Source organism: Microtus ochrogaster, linkage group LG10 (assembly GCF_000317375.1).
Source record: "Microtus ochrogaster isolate Prairie Vole_2 linkage group LG10, MicOch1.0, whole genome shotgun sequence".
NCBI classification, from domain to species: domain Eukaryota; kingdom Metazoa; phylum Chordata; class Mammalia; order Rodentia; family Cricetidae; genus Microtus; species Microtus ochrogaster.
In genome coordinates this window covers 17,262,481-17,276,583 of record NC_022035.1, presented here as the reverse complement: position 1 = coordinate 17,276,583, position 14,103 = coordinate 17,262,481, and the positions used below count along the sequence as shown (strand labels likewise).

The window sequence follows — 14,103 nt, the reverse complement described above, 5'->3', positions numbered from 1 at the left end:
GTTGTGAGCCACCATGTGGTTGCTGGGAATTGAACTCAGGACCTTTGGAAGAGCAGGCAATGCTCTTAACCACTGAGCCATCTCTCCAGCCCAATGTCATGGCTTTTACATAACCAAGTATTGGTACTAGATTTGGAAGTAAATGTTCTCTGGTCTTTGAAACCAAGTTATTTGCCTGCAGGCTCCAATAACTCCTACTGTCCAATGGGAGAGTTGCTAAGGTTCTAACAGCACAGTATGGTGGTGTCTCTGCCTGGGAGGCAGGGAATAAATGAAAATTTGCCTACTTTATACTTTTACATGTTTAAACTGTTGTGCATAGTGCTTTCTTAAAAGGTAACCTCTATAAAAACCCCTCCAGATCAGATGGTTCTATCAAATTCAACAATTTGTAGAATCTACGATGTCCCCTTTACGATGCCCAAATGAAGGGCCTTGCTAAGAAATGGTAGCCTTACTTGGAAGCAGACAATTATAGCATCGATGTCCTGGAGAGATGAATACTTAGAGGCTGTTGTGACTGTAAAAATGAAAATCGTCTGGGATTTAATCTCAAAGTGCACTTGGAAACAGGGAGTCACTCACATGCTTGTCACGTTTGATACATATGTTGAAAATATGTATTTTCTGTGATACATTTATTAAGAGAAAGATTCTGACAATTTTTATCTTACATTTTATTTCTGTTTTAGTCAAAATGAAGGTGTTAGATATTTATAAATGGAGAAAGTATAAATATACCTTGAATATCCAACACTGAAGAAAATGTTTAAGAAAATTTCATTAAGTGGTAGGATACTATATAACAGCTAAATGCTTTATTAAAGATTCATTCAATATCACTATGTAAAAAATTTGCCATTATGAGATACAAAAATGTTTTTGGTTTTGGTTTTTTTTTTTTTGGTTTTTTGGTTTTTTGAGACAGGGTTTCTCTGCGGCTTTGGAGCCTGTCCTGAAACTAGCTCTGTAGACCAGGCTGGTCTCAAACTCACAGAGATCGGCCTGCCTCTGCCTCCCGAGTGCTGAGATTAAAGGCGTGCGCCACCATCGCCCGGCTACAACAATGTTCTTAATTGTAGTAGAAAGTCTGAAAGGATATCCAACAGAGTTCTCAGGGGTCATCTCTGAGTGGTGACATCATAAGGAATTTTTGGCGTCTTCTGTGAGCTTACACATATTTTCTTTTCTTTCTTTTTCTTTTTCTTTTTTTTTTTTTTTTTGAGACAGAGTTTCTCTGTGCATTTATTCCTGTCCTGGAATTCACTCTGTAGGCCAGACTGGCCTAGAAATCATAGAGATCCACCTGCCTCTTCCTCCCTGAGAGCTGGAATTAAAGGCATGTGCCACCACACCCAGCTTATATTTTCTACTTTAACAATAGAACCAATGTAGGATCTTATTTCAGACTAAATTTGAAAAAAATTAAAACCTGAATTCCACCCTAAATTGTTGTCAAATTCAGTTTCAAAAAGAAGGGAGATAAAGCTTTTTTATAAAAAAAAAAAAAGAAAGAAAGAAAGAAAGAAAGAAAGAAAGAAAGAAAGAAAGACCAGAGCCGGGGCGGTGGTGGCGCACGCCTTTAATCCCAGCACTTGGGAGGCAGAGGCAGGCGGATCAGTGTGAGTTCGAGGCCAGCCTGGTCTACAAGAGCTAGTTCCAGGACATGCTCCAAAGCCACAGAGAAACCCTGTCTTGAAAACCCAAAAATAAAAAATAAAAAATAAAAAAAGCAAACAGTCAGTGGTATTAGAAAAAGAGTTGTTTCAGTTCATAAGCAAATGTTCCTGTTCTAAACAGAAATCCCCCTTCTCAATTGCAAACAGAGAGCAAGCACCTCAGTTTTTATTATAAGTTCAGTAAATGCAAAATATTATACAGTAGGAATCTGAAAGATTACTATGTAATTATCTTTACATGCTAAACATACATCATTGTCAAATATAATCATAGTTTTACCTGAGTAGTGACAGAGTTCAAATAAGGAGCTGTATCTTTTTGGTTCACTGTATCTGTTACTCAGTCATGAGGAAATGATTTCTTAATTTTATTATGACACAGATATTGTTTTTAAAATTAGAATCTTTCCTTGAAGCTGTCTTTAACTGAGAATCAGAAGAGTATGTTACACATTCTTTTGAAGACTTTGAGCATTTTTAAAAAAAATTTAAATAACATTACATAAAGAAGAACTTGGCTTTGACCTGTCTGGAAATCTAAAGCCACTCATTCCTTTGGTGCCTGGTGCCAATAACGCATGTTCCTTGTAGCCCCAAAGGCTAGGGAACAAGTGAACTGAGCGTATTCTTTAATTCCTTCTTGTCTTCCTCACTTATCAAGAGAGGAGAAACCTTGCCCCTAGAAGACAGGGACTGCCCTTTCTCCCGAGCTACAGGTGACAGTGAAAACCTAAGGTGAAAACCTACCAAAAAGTGAAACAGGTGCATGAATAGCTCTGAAGCAAGGCAATGAAAAATAGCATCACTGCTGACAAAGGACCAGGAGTTCAGCAGAAATGGCGACTTTCAGGGATGGAGAAAAGGTATGTTGAGTAAGACAGATGAATTGCTAATAATTGATAATGTCTCATATTAAATAACGTTTCACTGATATCAACTGTATAGATGAAACTGGTACAACCAACAGAGCTAGAATTTGGTAATAGGCAGATTTCATTGCAACCTCAAAACCACATCTTTTTTTTTTTTTATAAATTGAAGCTTTAAAATTAAATGCTATGTAACCAAAAAAAAAAAAAAGGATGCTCTTTCACTCCTAAGGCATCTTGGTAAATAGAGGCCCTTAGAGCGGGTAGCACTCCAAGGAGTGGGTATAGGGGTGGGTAGGATGATCTCCAGGACCTGGGCCGAGGTAATTCGTTCATTGAGAAGAACCCAAGAACTACAGGAGGATGAAGAAAGCAGCTGAGACTCTGCCAGGGAGACAGGACAAGGGGAAGGTCAAATGACCAGAGGGCCAGAGCCTGGATCTCAAAGACACAAAGCTATAGTAAAAGTTAGTATTGGCTCAATATAAAGCAATAACGCTGCCTAAGCAATTGTCTCAACTGCACATAGATGTCTGTGTGAAACACTAATTGGCTGTTCTGGAGGGTTCCTGGGAGAAGGGCACCTACCAACAAGTACACTTCCCAAAGAGCCTGTGGGTGAACATTTTTATGGTAGAATTTATTTTAAGGTTTGCATTTGTAACTCCAATTAAATAAATATATCTATTTCCAACAGCCCCCTTGCAGAACGAGTTCTGCTATTTTAATTATTTTGGAACCAAGTTGCAAAAATGTGATAATTATTACTCTGACAGCCATAACAATGCTGCCAGAGAGCTGGGAGATAGCGTGACAATATACATGCACAGCTGAGTGGAGTACGATCCATGCCCATGTGTGTCATCTGAGAACTGCCTGCCTTCCTTGATAGTCTGTTAACACACTCACTGTAACTCAGAACACCGAATAGTGTAGAGAGTGTAGTGTCTCTGTTCAACCTTAGGATAAGCAAAACCCTCAAAAGTCAATAGTTTTTAAAGTTTCATGTTTTTAAGGACATTAATTTTAAAAAAAATTAAAGTTATATTTCTTTTAAGGTATTCTGTAGAGTAGAAAGGACTCTGGATAACTTTAAAGTCAGAGACATCTGAGTTCAAATACTGACATCACCCCTTACTAGCTGTGTAAACCTGGACAAATCACTCAGTATCAGATTCCCAAAATGCAAACCACAAACATGTTGGCCAGCATCATGAACTGGGTGATATGAGGCTTGAGTGTAATGCTCTCTGGTCCAAGGCAAGGTAGTGTTACACGAAGTTGGTAATTATCATTGCTTATTGTCATTATTACTAAGTTAAGTCTTTAACTTAATTATAGAAACTATATTGTCCCGTGCTAATTCAGAGCTACATGTGGGTTACACATTAACAGGGCAGACTTTATATATCAAGCATCACCATGATTTTATTATATGGAAGCTTAGTCTTTTGGATGTGCAGTGAATATTCAGTGAATTGAAGCTTTGGTTTACCTCAGAAAGACATAGAGATAAAAGATGTAGTTACTGCCTTCCTGGGCTTAGAAGGCAATGAGATAGCCATGAACACAGGCAATTACTATAGTCTGGTCATTAAAAGGAACATCTAGTTGGGTACACTGTATGGAGTTCAGATGAACATTGTTTGCCTTGAACTCCACGGCTTTGATGCCACCTGAGAGCAGTCCCGTTCATGGACTAGATTCAGACAGCGTGGAGATAAGGGTCCCACAAGACATTATCTCTTAGAGGAGGAATATTTTCTTGAGTTTGAGAGAACAAGGAGCAGGCAAGTGTGAAGACAACAGAAGCGGAAGAAGCATGCTGTCCAGAGGGAAAAATCTTCAGTGGACTTGTGAGGCTGTGTCGCCCTGCTTCAGGGAAGGTTTAGAGCGAGGAACAAAGCCTTGCTGAAGATGGGTGAGCACGAAACATGTCCAACATCTAGTCACAGACTCTGACTTTAATCTAAAAGTGTCGAGGAGCCATCCAGAGTTTCCATAAAATGTGATTTAAAATATAATGGAAAAAGCTATCATATTTTAAATTTGATATTTAGTCTACTGTATTTTGGAAAAGGAGTTAGTTCAGGTTCATTTTCTCTTTTCTGATCAATTACATATTATTCACTATAAAATTATTTAAGTAATTGAGATGGCTAGCGGAAATATGACTAATTTTATCACTTTGGGCAATTTTAATTTGAATGCGAATGTCAGAACTAGACATAGTTATTTAATACTGTTGTCATTAGTTTTTATCGTTGGCTAAAAACACTTCTAAATATCCCATTAAAACAATGAAGTATGAATATTGAATATTAATTTAAAAATTAATATTAAATTAATATTATTCATGACAAAACATTAAGTGCAGGGCTGAGATAAAAGAGAATCTAGTTTGGAAAGTCTTAATTTTTCCAAAATGAAGGCTACTCCAAAGATTTCTTCATGGATGACTACTCCCTCGAATAAACAGAAAGGAACAAGTCAGAGATGTTTCTGATCCTGTCCTCTGGACATCTGTAATGGCTTGGACTCCTATGTCAGGCACAAAAAACACAGAACATAGGCAAGGAACCCACACACTCACATATTCCCCCCCTGTTGGTTGGTTATGACGAAGGCAAACTTATTTTCCTCCCAAGAAAGAAATACAGGACATTTTAGTTATTCATTATAACATTTCAATACCTATTAGGTGCTTTATTTTTTTCTTGGAACTGGCAATACAAGTGTATGCACCATAATCTCATGTTGAGTTTCCGTTCCTGTTACCACCTCCAGCTCAAACCCCTGATGATGCCATCCAGACACGACACCCCAAGGTCTGCCTACTGCAGCCTTTTCTACCTACAGCTTCCAGCCAGCAAATGCTTTAAAGTGAAGCTGGAACCTTCTATGTGGATTTTGCTGCTTGTTGTAATTTGGAAAAGTGGCTTCCATTTATCAGATCTTATTTTTTTTTCACCTGTAAAAAAACTCATAGAGGAAGAATGGATTTTTCAAATTCTCATTGGCCTATGTGGGAACCACAATTTAGGGAAGCTAAATTGCTCGCCTAAAGCTAGAGAAGTTAATTGAAAGCTTTCAAAAACTGTAAGCCTTGTGCGTTTTCCACCACACCAAAATAGCCATCGACACCGAGTCTCTGAGGGGCACAGCAAAAGGATATTTCAATACATACCTGCTTCGTGAATCTCTTCTTTGCCAGTGTAGGAGGAAAACACCTGCCTGGAAAACTTGTACTGTTGTTCTCGGAAATTGTTTTGTAAGTAATCCATCAACATGACATAGCCAGACTGTTGCATTGTGAGAACTTCACAAAATACAGCCAGCTGGAAAGAAGACCAAATCATTTAACACACCAGCTTCAAAAGCCTCAGCAAACGCTTTAATGGGGATAGTCTGCAGCACAGCTACAAAGCAATGCTTTTACAATAGCGTCAAATTGCCTCATTATGTGAACCTCCGAGATTACCTGGCTTTCGGAAATGCTAACTGTATCCTTAAAAACAATCCATTCCACGGTGTCTGTGCAGGGAGGAGATGTCAGTGAGCCGTTGTAAATGTAATACTTGTCAGTGGAGTTGGGCAGAAGGTTCTGCAGGATGAACGGATCTAAGGCAGCCTGCTTCCCTAGGAAGTAATAACACACATCTCAGCTGGCGTCCCAACACTGGAACTTACTTATCAAATCTGCTATGAAACAAGAGTGCACTCTTAACTTATATACATAGAATAAAATTTTTAAGAATGTTAGATATATGATATATATGTATGTATAATATATTGAGCATACCACAAATCACCTTAAATATATCATTATAGGCTGTTCGATGTCTTCTCTTGTAAAATGATGCTGAAATAAGATCATTTTATATAAAAAGATAAAGAAATTTATGCTTATATCAATGGATATATATCATCTACATATTTTGAAAAAAAATCATTCTAGTTTATGGAATACAAAAGCAAAGGCCTGACCTGTTTAGATCGTTGTCAAAAGCCTAGAGTGAGCATTGGTTTAAGGCTGACACACTGAGAGCTTCCCCGGGAAGTCAAGAAAGAGACAAGGGTGTGTCAAGTCATTATATTTATTTAATATTAAACATGGAGGAGAACAAAACTGTGCTGAGTGAAGCTGGCGCATGGCTTGATCCCAGCACCTGGAGGCTGCGGAGGCGGGTTGGGAGCTGGAGGCTTGCCTGGGTTGTTTAGGGAGACACTCTTTAAAAAAAAAAAAGGAATGGGAAGAAAACAATTAGGATTTATAGGAATTGATATCATCCAAATTTGCAAACAGCACACATGATTGCGCATCTGCGGCTTAGGGAACAAGACAGAAGAGAAGGCAGAGAGAGCCAGAATACCAGGAACTCAGGTGTGAAATGGTCTCTCCTAGAAATGGCTACACAAACAAGACTTTGACAAGGACAAAAAGCAGTGGACATGTTAATGAGAAGATGGGAAATTTTCATGGGGCCCCCTCCCTAGACAGAGAGCCCCAGGCAACTAGTGGTTGTTGGGAGAAGAAAAATTAACCTTTCCTAGGGCTTAGACTCTTATTAATTGTCCAATAAGGAGTGGTCAGCCCTGAAAGTCATATACACACAAACAGCAAAAGCATACTCAGCAGGTTGTATTTATATACGTTTTTGCATACACGTAAATACACATGAATGTGCATATATGGAGCAGCAATAGAAAGAAAAAGTGGTTATCCATTTGAGAGTGAGGGGGGATATGGGATGGGCTGTGGGGAGAAAAGGGAACAAGAAAAGCGATTTAATACTGTTTTGATTAAAAGCCTTTTTTTTTTTTTTTGGTTTTTCGAGACAGGGTTTCTCTGCGGCTTTGGAGCCTGTCCTGGAACTAGCTCTGTAGACCAGGCTGGTCTCAAACTCACAGAGATCCTCCTGCCTCTGCCTCCCAAGTGCTGGGATTAAAGGCGTGCGCCACCATCGCCCGGCAAAAGCCTTTCTTTTTAAAGACTAAATAGTGTTAAGAATGGCCACCACTCCCACAGAATTGCAAAACAGAACTCTGAAAAATATTTTTTAAAGAAATCAGATGCAAATCAAAACAACTCTGAGATACCATCTTACACCCGTCAGAATGGCTAAGTTTAAAAAACTAATGATAGCCTATGCTGGAGAGGTTGTGGAGTAAGGGGAACACTCATCCATTGCTGGTGGGAATGCAAACTTGTGCAACCACTATGGAAATCAGTGTGGCGGTTTCTCAGAAAATTGGAAATCAAACTACCTCAGGATCCAGCAATAGCATTCTTGGGAATATACCCAAGAGATACTCAATCATACCACAAAAGCATTTGTTCAATTATGTTCATAGCAGCATTATTTGTAATAGCCAGAACCTGAAAACAACCTAGATGCCCCTCAACTGAAGAATGGATAAAGAAAGTGTAGCACATGTACACATTAGAGCACTACTCAGTGGTAAAAAAAAAAAAAAAATGACATCTTGAATTTTGCATGCAAATGGAGAATTAAAAAACACTATCCTGAGAGAGGTAACCCAGACCACCAAAAATGAGTATAATATGTACTCACTACTAAGTGGATGCTAGCCATAAACAAAGGATACTGAGCCTATAGTTCATGATCCTAGAAAAACTAAATAATAAGATGAATCCAAAGAAAAACAAATATATACCCACCTGAAAATTGGAAAAAGATATGACCGTCTGACAAAATTTGGGAGCCGGATAGTCGAGATGGAGGAAGAACAGAGATGAGAGCAAGGAAAGAGATATCTTGATTGAGGGAGCTATTATGGGGTTAGCAAGAAACCTGGCTCTAGAAAAATTTCCAGGAGCCCACAAAGATGACCCCAGCTAAGACAATAAGAAGAGGGTGCCTGAACTGACCATGCCCTGTAGTCAGACTGATGATTATCTAGATATCAACATAGAACCTTCGTCCAACAACAGATGGAAACAGAGGCAGAGACCCACATCGGAGCACTGGACTGAACTCCCAAGGTCCAGTTGAAGAGTGGAAGGAATGAGAGTATGAGCTGGTGTGGGAGGTCCTTCTGTCTGTGTGTTTCTTTTCTTGGTTAATGAATAAAGAAACTGCCTTGGTCTGTTGATAGGGCAGAACTTAGGTTGGCAGGAAAGACAGAACTGAATGCCAGGAGAAGGAAAGAGTCAGAGAGATGCCGTGGATCTGCAGCCAGAGGTAGATGTGCTAAAACTTTGCTAGTAGGCCACAACCTCATGATGATATACAGATTAATAGAAATGGGTTAAATTAAAATGTAAGAGTTAGCCAATAAGAAGCTAGAGCTAATGGGCCAAGCAGTGATTTATTGAATAAAGTTTCTGTGTGATTATTTCAGGGCTGGGTAGCCTGGACAAACAAGTGGTCTCCTTGCAACAGTGAGCAAGGAAGTCAAGACCATGAGAGGTTCACCCACTGAGATAGTTTGCCTGAGCTAATGGGAGCTCACCAACTCCAACTGGACTCGGAGTGAATGAGCATGGGATCAAACTAGTCCCTCTGAATGTGGTTGACAGTTGGGACAGACTGAGGGGGTCACTGACTGGCCCTGGGATTTGTCTCTACTGTGTGTACTGGCTTTTCGGGATCCTGTTCTCTTTGGATGTGTATCTTGCTCAACCTAGATGTAGTGGGGAGGCCTTGGACTTTCCACAGGGTGGGGTGCATTGCCTTCTCTTAGGATTGGAGGGGATGGGGTGGAAAGGCATGTGGAAGAAGTGGGAAGAAGTGGGAAGAGAGGAAGGAGTGGGAATTTGGATTGGTATTTTTTAAGTAATAAAATAAAATAATAATAATAATAAAAGAAATCAGGAGATTGAGGAAACTTTTGGAAGAGCAACTTGGTGATTATTTGGGGGCAAAAATGGAGAATAAGAGAGCCAAAATGTGTTCTCGCCAGCATTCTTTAGATTCTGGACTCTTTGTCATTTCAAAATCAATATCAACTGATGCTTCCTTTTTTCTAGGATCCACTGACCTCATATATTCCGAAATTTCCATGTTTTAAAAATTCTGGTGTGTTCAGAAGCAAAACAAGATACTATTATTTACAAATAAGAAAAGTTGAGTTGTAGTAGAGAAAGATCTCAAGTATTCTGAAAAAGGATAAATAATAGAAACATTACTATTATGGAATAAGCATTGTTGTATTCGGAATAAACACTTGTCTTTTAAGAAATGCTTTAAAGGGTAAAAAAAGAGAAGAGGAAGAATTAAAGGCACAAACACAATTATACAAAGAAGAATTCATAAGGCAGGGAATTAAGCAAGTTCATATGCAAGCGAAGAGGTGAAGAGCTCTTGTCATGTTAATAGACAATGGAGAACTGACTGCATGTATTTGAAGAGGCTTATTTCTTTTCTCATTTAAATTCTATTAATTTAACTATATACCACATTTGCAAGCCTCAAGATAAAATTGAATTAAGCATGCATATTGAGAAGTATTTTTAAAAGACTATTCTGTTTAATAAATGAATCTGGCAAAGTCACTGAGCACAATACCGGTACAATAAAACATAATTGTATTTCTACAGTTTCAGTTTCAAACAACAAAAAATTAATTTTTCTGTAACATGAGTTTTTCCCTCTATTGTTTTCTTTAGATTTTTTTATACAATATATTTTGATCATATTCTTTCACTCCTTTCTTCCAGTATCTCCCAGAAGCTTCTTCCCGCTTACCTGTACACTCAATTTCATGTCCATTCTTTTTTAAAAAGAAATAAAACCCTCAAACTGAACAAAGACAACAAAAAGCATCAAACAACAAACAAAACTGGAGTCTGTTTTGTGTTGCCCAACTCCTCCCGAGTAGGGCCTGCCCTGGATTGTGGTTGATATACCCAGTGCCACTCCATTGGAGAAAACTGATATCCCTTTCCCAGAAGCTACTATTGCAAAAGCAACGTGGCTTAAAATAAGAGGAAATATGAAATACAAGTACCTCTGACTATCCCAAAACTCACTATACAGACCAGGGCTGAGACCGACAGTATGCTCCACTGCCTATGCTTTTCATCTGTTAACGGGGATGCTGACTGTAAAGTTTAAATGAAACACAGTCTATAAATCCAATAATCTTGAACAATAGCAAGCTGCACAAATGCCAACTGCAGACAAGAAGGCTTGCTGATCATATACTGTTGTGGAAACCATATAGTGACATTTTGCAGACATGTATGATTCCTTTCCAATAGTACTTGTCAAGGGCACCACCTTGGCCATCCAGCTCTTTCTTTACTGCCCTTACTCATATAGGCAGTGATTTGCTGGCTAGCTAAATCTCTTACATTTCCCCACCTTCCCCAATCCCTAATCCGGTGCATGTCTTAAAAATCTACCTGTCTGGGAGATTTAGGTTTGTATTACCGTGTAGTTCTTGGAGCCAATTGAGTCTGTGTGAGATAGCACCTACTTAGAAGAACCCAAGGAGTTTTAAAATAACATCAATGTCAAAGACTTCCCATCACTGGAAATAGACCTTCTAGGAGTGGAGCCTCGCTGCAAGCATTGTGAAATATATCCTCAGATGATGCACACATGAGGTTAAGGATAAACCCAGGTATAAGGAAGTGCTCCCAAGATTTTCACCCTTCTCTTGACACTTTTCATGGACATTATTAATAATTAAAATTAGAACTAATTGACTAGAGTTTGAGTTAAAGACTAAATCTTACAAATGGAATACTATTTGACTGAATTACATTTCTCCTGGATCAATTAAAATCTTAGTTTAATTCATTAGGAAGTTCACATTTTGTCTGGCTTGATGGACTATTGATGTCTAGAAATGTCCAGCAGCAGTATGATGTTACTAGTGTTTGGGGTCAAACTAGGACTGGGAAAAGTCCATGAGACCTCAATCCTACACAAAGAACTATGGGCAACTGAGGAAATCTATGAGCAGGAGAAGTGGGGACAAGCATACCCTGTGCCAAATAGCCCGGAAAACATACATATATACAGCATTATGTGTATTGAATAGTTATATATTGGAATATATACACACATATACATATATGCATGCAATAATAAATAGTGGGGAACAGGCCATGTATTTGATGAAGAGTTGATGTACGGTATCTGGGAAAGTTTGGAGGGAGAAAATAGGAGAGAAATGTAATTAAATTATAATCTCAAAAATGAAAATAATAATGATTATCAGAGTACAGATTCCAACTCAAGTTCTCAGGAAATGATTGGAGTATTTCCTGTTAATCCATGGGTATTTTCCAGTTTCAGATTTCTGTTTCTAAGTATTGAATTTTTTGGTGATTAAATAATCTCTTGAATCATAAATGAACTAAAACAGTTTTTATTTTCTACTAAAGATAAAATTTCTTTTACATGTGTCTTATGAAAATATGATTGTGGAATATACTAATTAAATCAAGAGGTGGAAATTGATGCCCTGCTAGCTGGGAGAAACTGAATTGATTCTTGATCAATTCAAGATCTAGAGGCAGGGCAGAGAGGACAGAAGTTTGAGACCTATGTGGGGATGTGGGGCACAGAATTTCCTGGGACATGGAGATGATTAAAGGTAAGGAAGGTTAAGAAGAAAGGGAGGTCTTACTTTTTTCTCCTTAATACATAATCCATTCTGCCTTTTCTGGACCTTAGGAGGCATATTTTTTTGCTGAGGGGATAAAACTTCATGCTGTTTGTTACAGCTGGTATTTTCATGTTTGTCCTAAAATTCTGTCCTAAATACCACATTAGACTTTTCAACTCTGGCTCTGATTTTCAGGCCTGCCACCATACACTGAGAAAATTGGACTATGGTGATATTTTGTGACTTGTGAAATAATTGTGACTTCCATCTGAATAACTACATAAGAGAATCATGCCTGGCCAGCAGCTCTCCATCATTGCTCAGGCATTCCTCTCAATCACCAGTCTCTCAAACACAGATGATTAACCAGCCACCATGCTAGATCCTTTCCTGGGGAGGTTGACAATGAAAGGAGGAAGATGAGGTGGAGACAGGTGACTGAGAGCCATAATACAGCCCAGCACTAGAGGAGTGCTATTGGGGACATAGAACCAACTATTACTTACAACAACGACATTTAAGGGGCCACCTCAAAACTGCTTGCAAGGATTTTTTCAGTATGCAGAAGGCTGGGCCTACTCTGCAATTGAGCAAGCAGCTTAAGTAGCCCTGATGAGACCGTCCGTTTGAGAACCACTGATAACATTACCTGCATGTTTTTCATCTTTGCAGCTGAAAAGATTCACTGATACCTCTCTCTTCTGTCTGTTCTGCTTGAAGATTATTAATATTTTATCTCTGTATCACTGTACAGTCACCACCTTTCTCCTCAGTCTACAGATACAATGCCTAACATCAAATAGTTATGGGGAGAGGAAAAGGAGAGAGAATAGGATCTCAAAGCGAAATGAGATTTGCCTTTTGGAGAGAAATGCAGGAGCTGAGCAGCCAGCCCACATCATAGTGAGCAGATTTTATATTCTGAATGATGTTTCTGAGACTGAGTTGTTTGCAACTTTTCTTACATGGGGACCATGAATCAAGACCTGGATGCAGTCCAGGGTCCTCTTTGTCTAAGGGTCACAGCTATTGTCAGTCTTTAAGATTCCCTATAAGAATAGCTCAGCAGACCAAACTGAGAAGCCCCCAGTTTCATGGAATCTAGGGGATGTTCCAGAGTGCAAACGAAAATGGAGAAGGTCCCATAACTTCACACATTAGGGTGAATAGTCTGGTTCTCTTGTCCCTTCAGCTGATGGAAAACACAGAAAAACTCAGGTTCCTATGCTTAAAAAAAAAAAAAAAGCCAACCTGGTCCTCTTCCTTCAGTGAAAGAGAATCCACTTTCTGACTTGCCGAGAGAAAGTTAAGTGCAGCTTATGGTATTCAGTGTTGAATTTGCTTCCAGGTAGACCGAAGGGCAGTCAGCTGGATCTTGCCTTTCATTATAGACAAAGAGGGGAAGCAGAGTTCTCCTCTGCAGGAGTCCACACATTCCTGACTCATGAAAAGTTCAGTCAATTCTGATCTTCAAATGTAAGTGACAAAGAGGAATGAATCCTAGGTTGGGTTTCTGCTTTCAAAGAAGGGGACCATGTGAGCCTTGTTTCTGACTTCAGAATTTTTGGCTTACCAGGGAGGAATAATTTTCATTTTTATTGATAACCAAGGAAGCATTAATATTGTCTGTGTGGGCACAGGTTTTGAGCCTGTCACCAAGGTTGTCAAAAGCATTTGCTGTGATGTATGACAAGATCCACAAGGTATGTGTCAGACAGGATAATATAAAGCACACTCCATCCTGTTCTATGTAAACCTGCAACATTTTGCAAGTATTTTACTTCTTTAAAATACCCTTCTGATCTAGACAAGATTGCCAGGCAAAAAATCGGGATCTTAAAGGTGGGGTGGGAGGGGGGTAAGGGGAGATGGGGAGAAAAAAGTGAGAAGGGTTGGATGGGGAGAACTTGGGGCAACGGGATGATTGGGATACAGGAAGGTAGGATAGGGGAGCAGGGAAGCACATATCT

General features: G+C 39.1%; 1 protein-coding gene across 4 annotated transcripts in view; it reads right to left on the bottom strand.

Annotated features, from left to right (window-relative positions):
* The window catches only part of Ptprz1 (protein tyrosine phosphatase, receptor type Z1), a 184,928-nt gene that overhangs the window by 76,276 nt on the left and 94,549 nt on the right, over nt 1-14,103 (bottom strand). For all 4 annotated transcript variants that reach the window (XM_005363773.3, XM_005363774.3, XM_005363775.3 and 1 more), the window contains exons 7-8: nt 6,030-6,187; nt 5,736-5,886 (exon numbers count right to left, since the gene is read on the bottom strand). In XM_005363773.3, the coding sequence (XP_005363830.1) occupies nt 5,736-5,886; nt 6,030-6,187 (309 nt within the window). The remainder of the gene's footprint in view (nt 1-5,735; nt 5,887-6,029; nt 6,188-14,103) is intronic.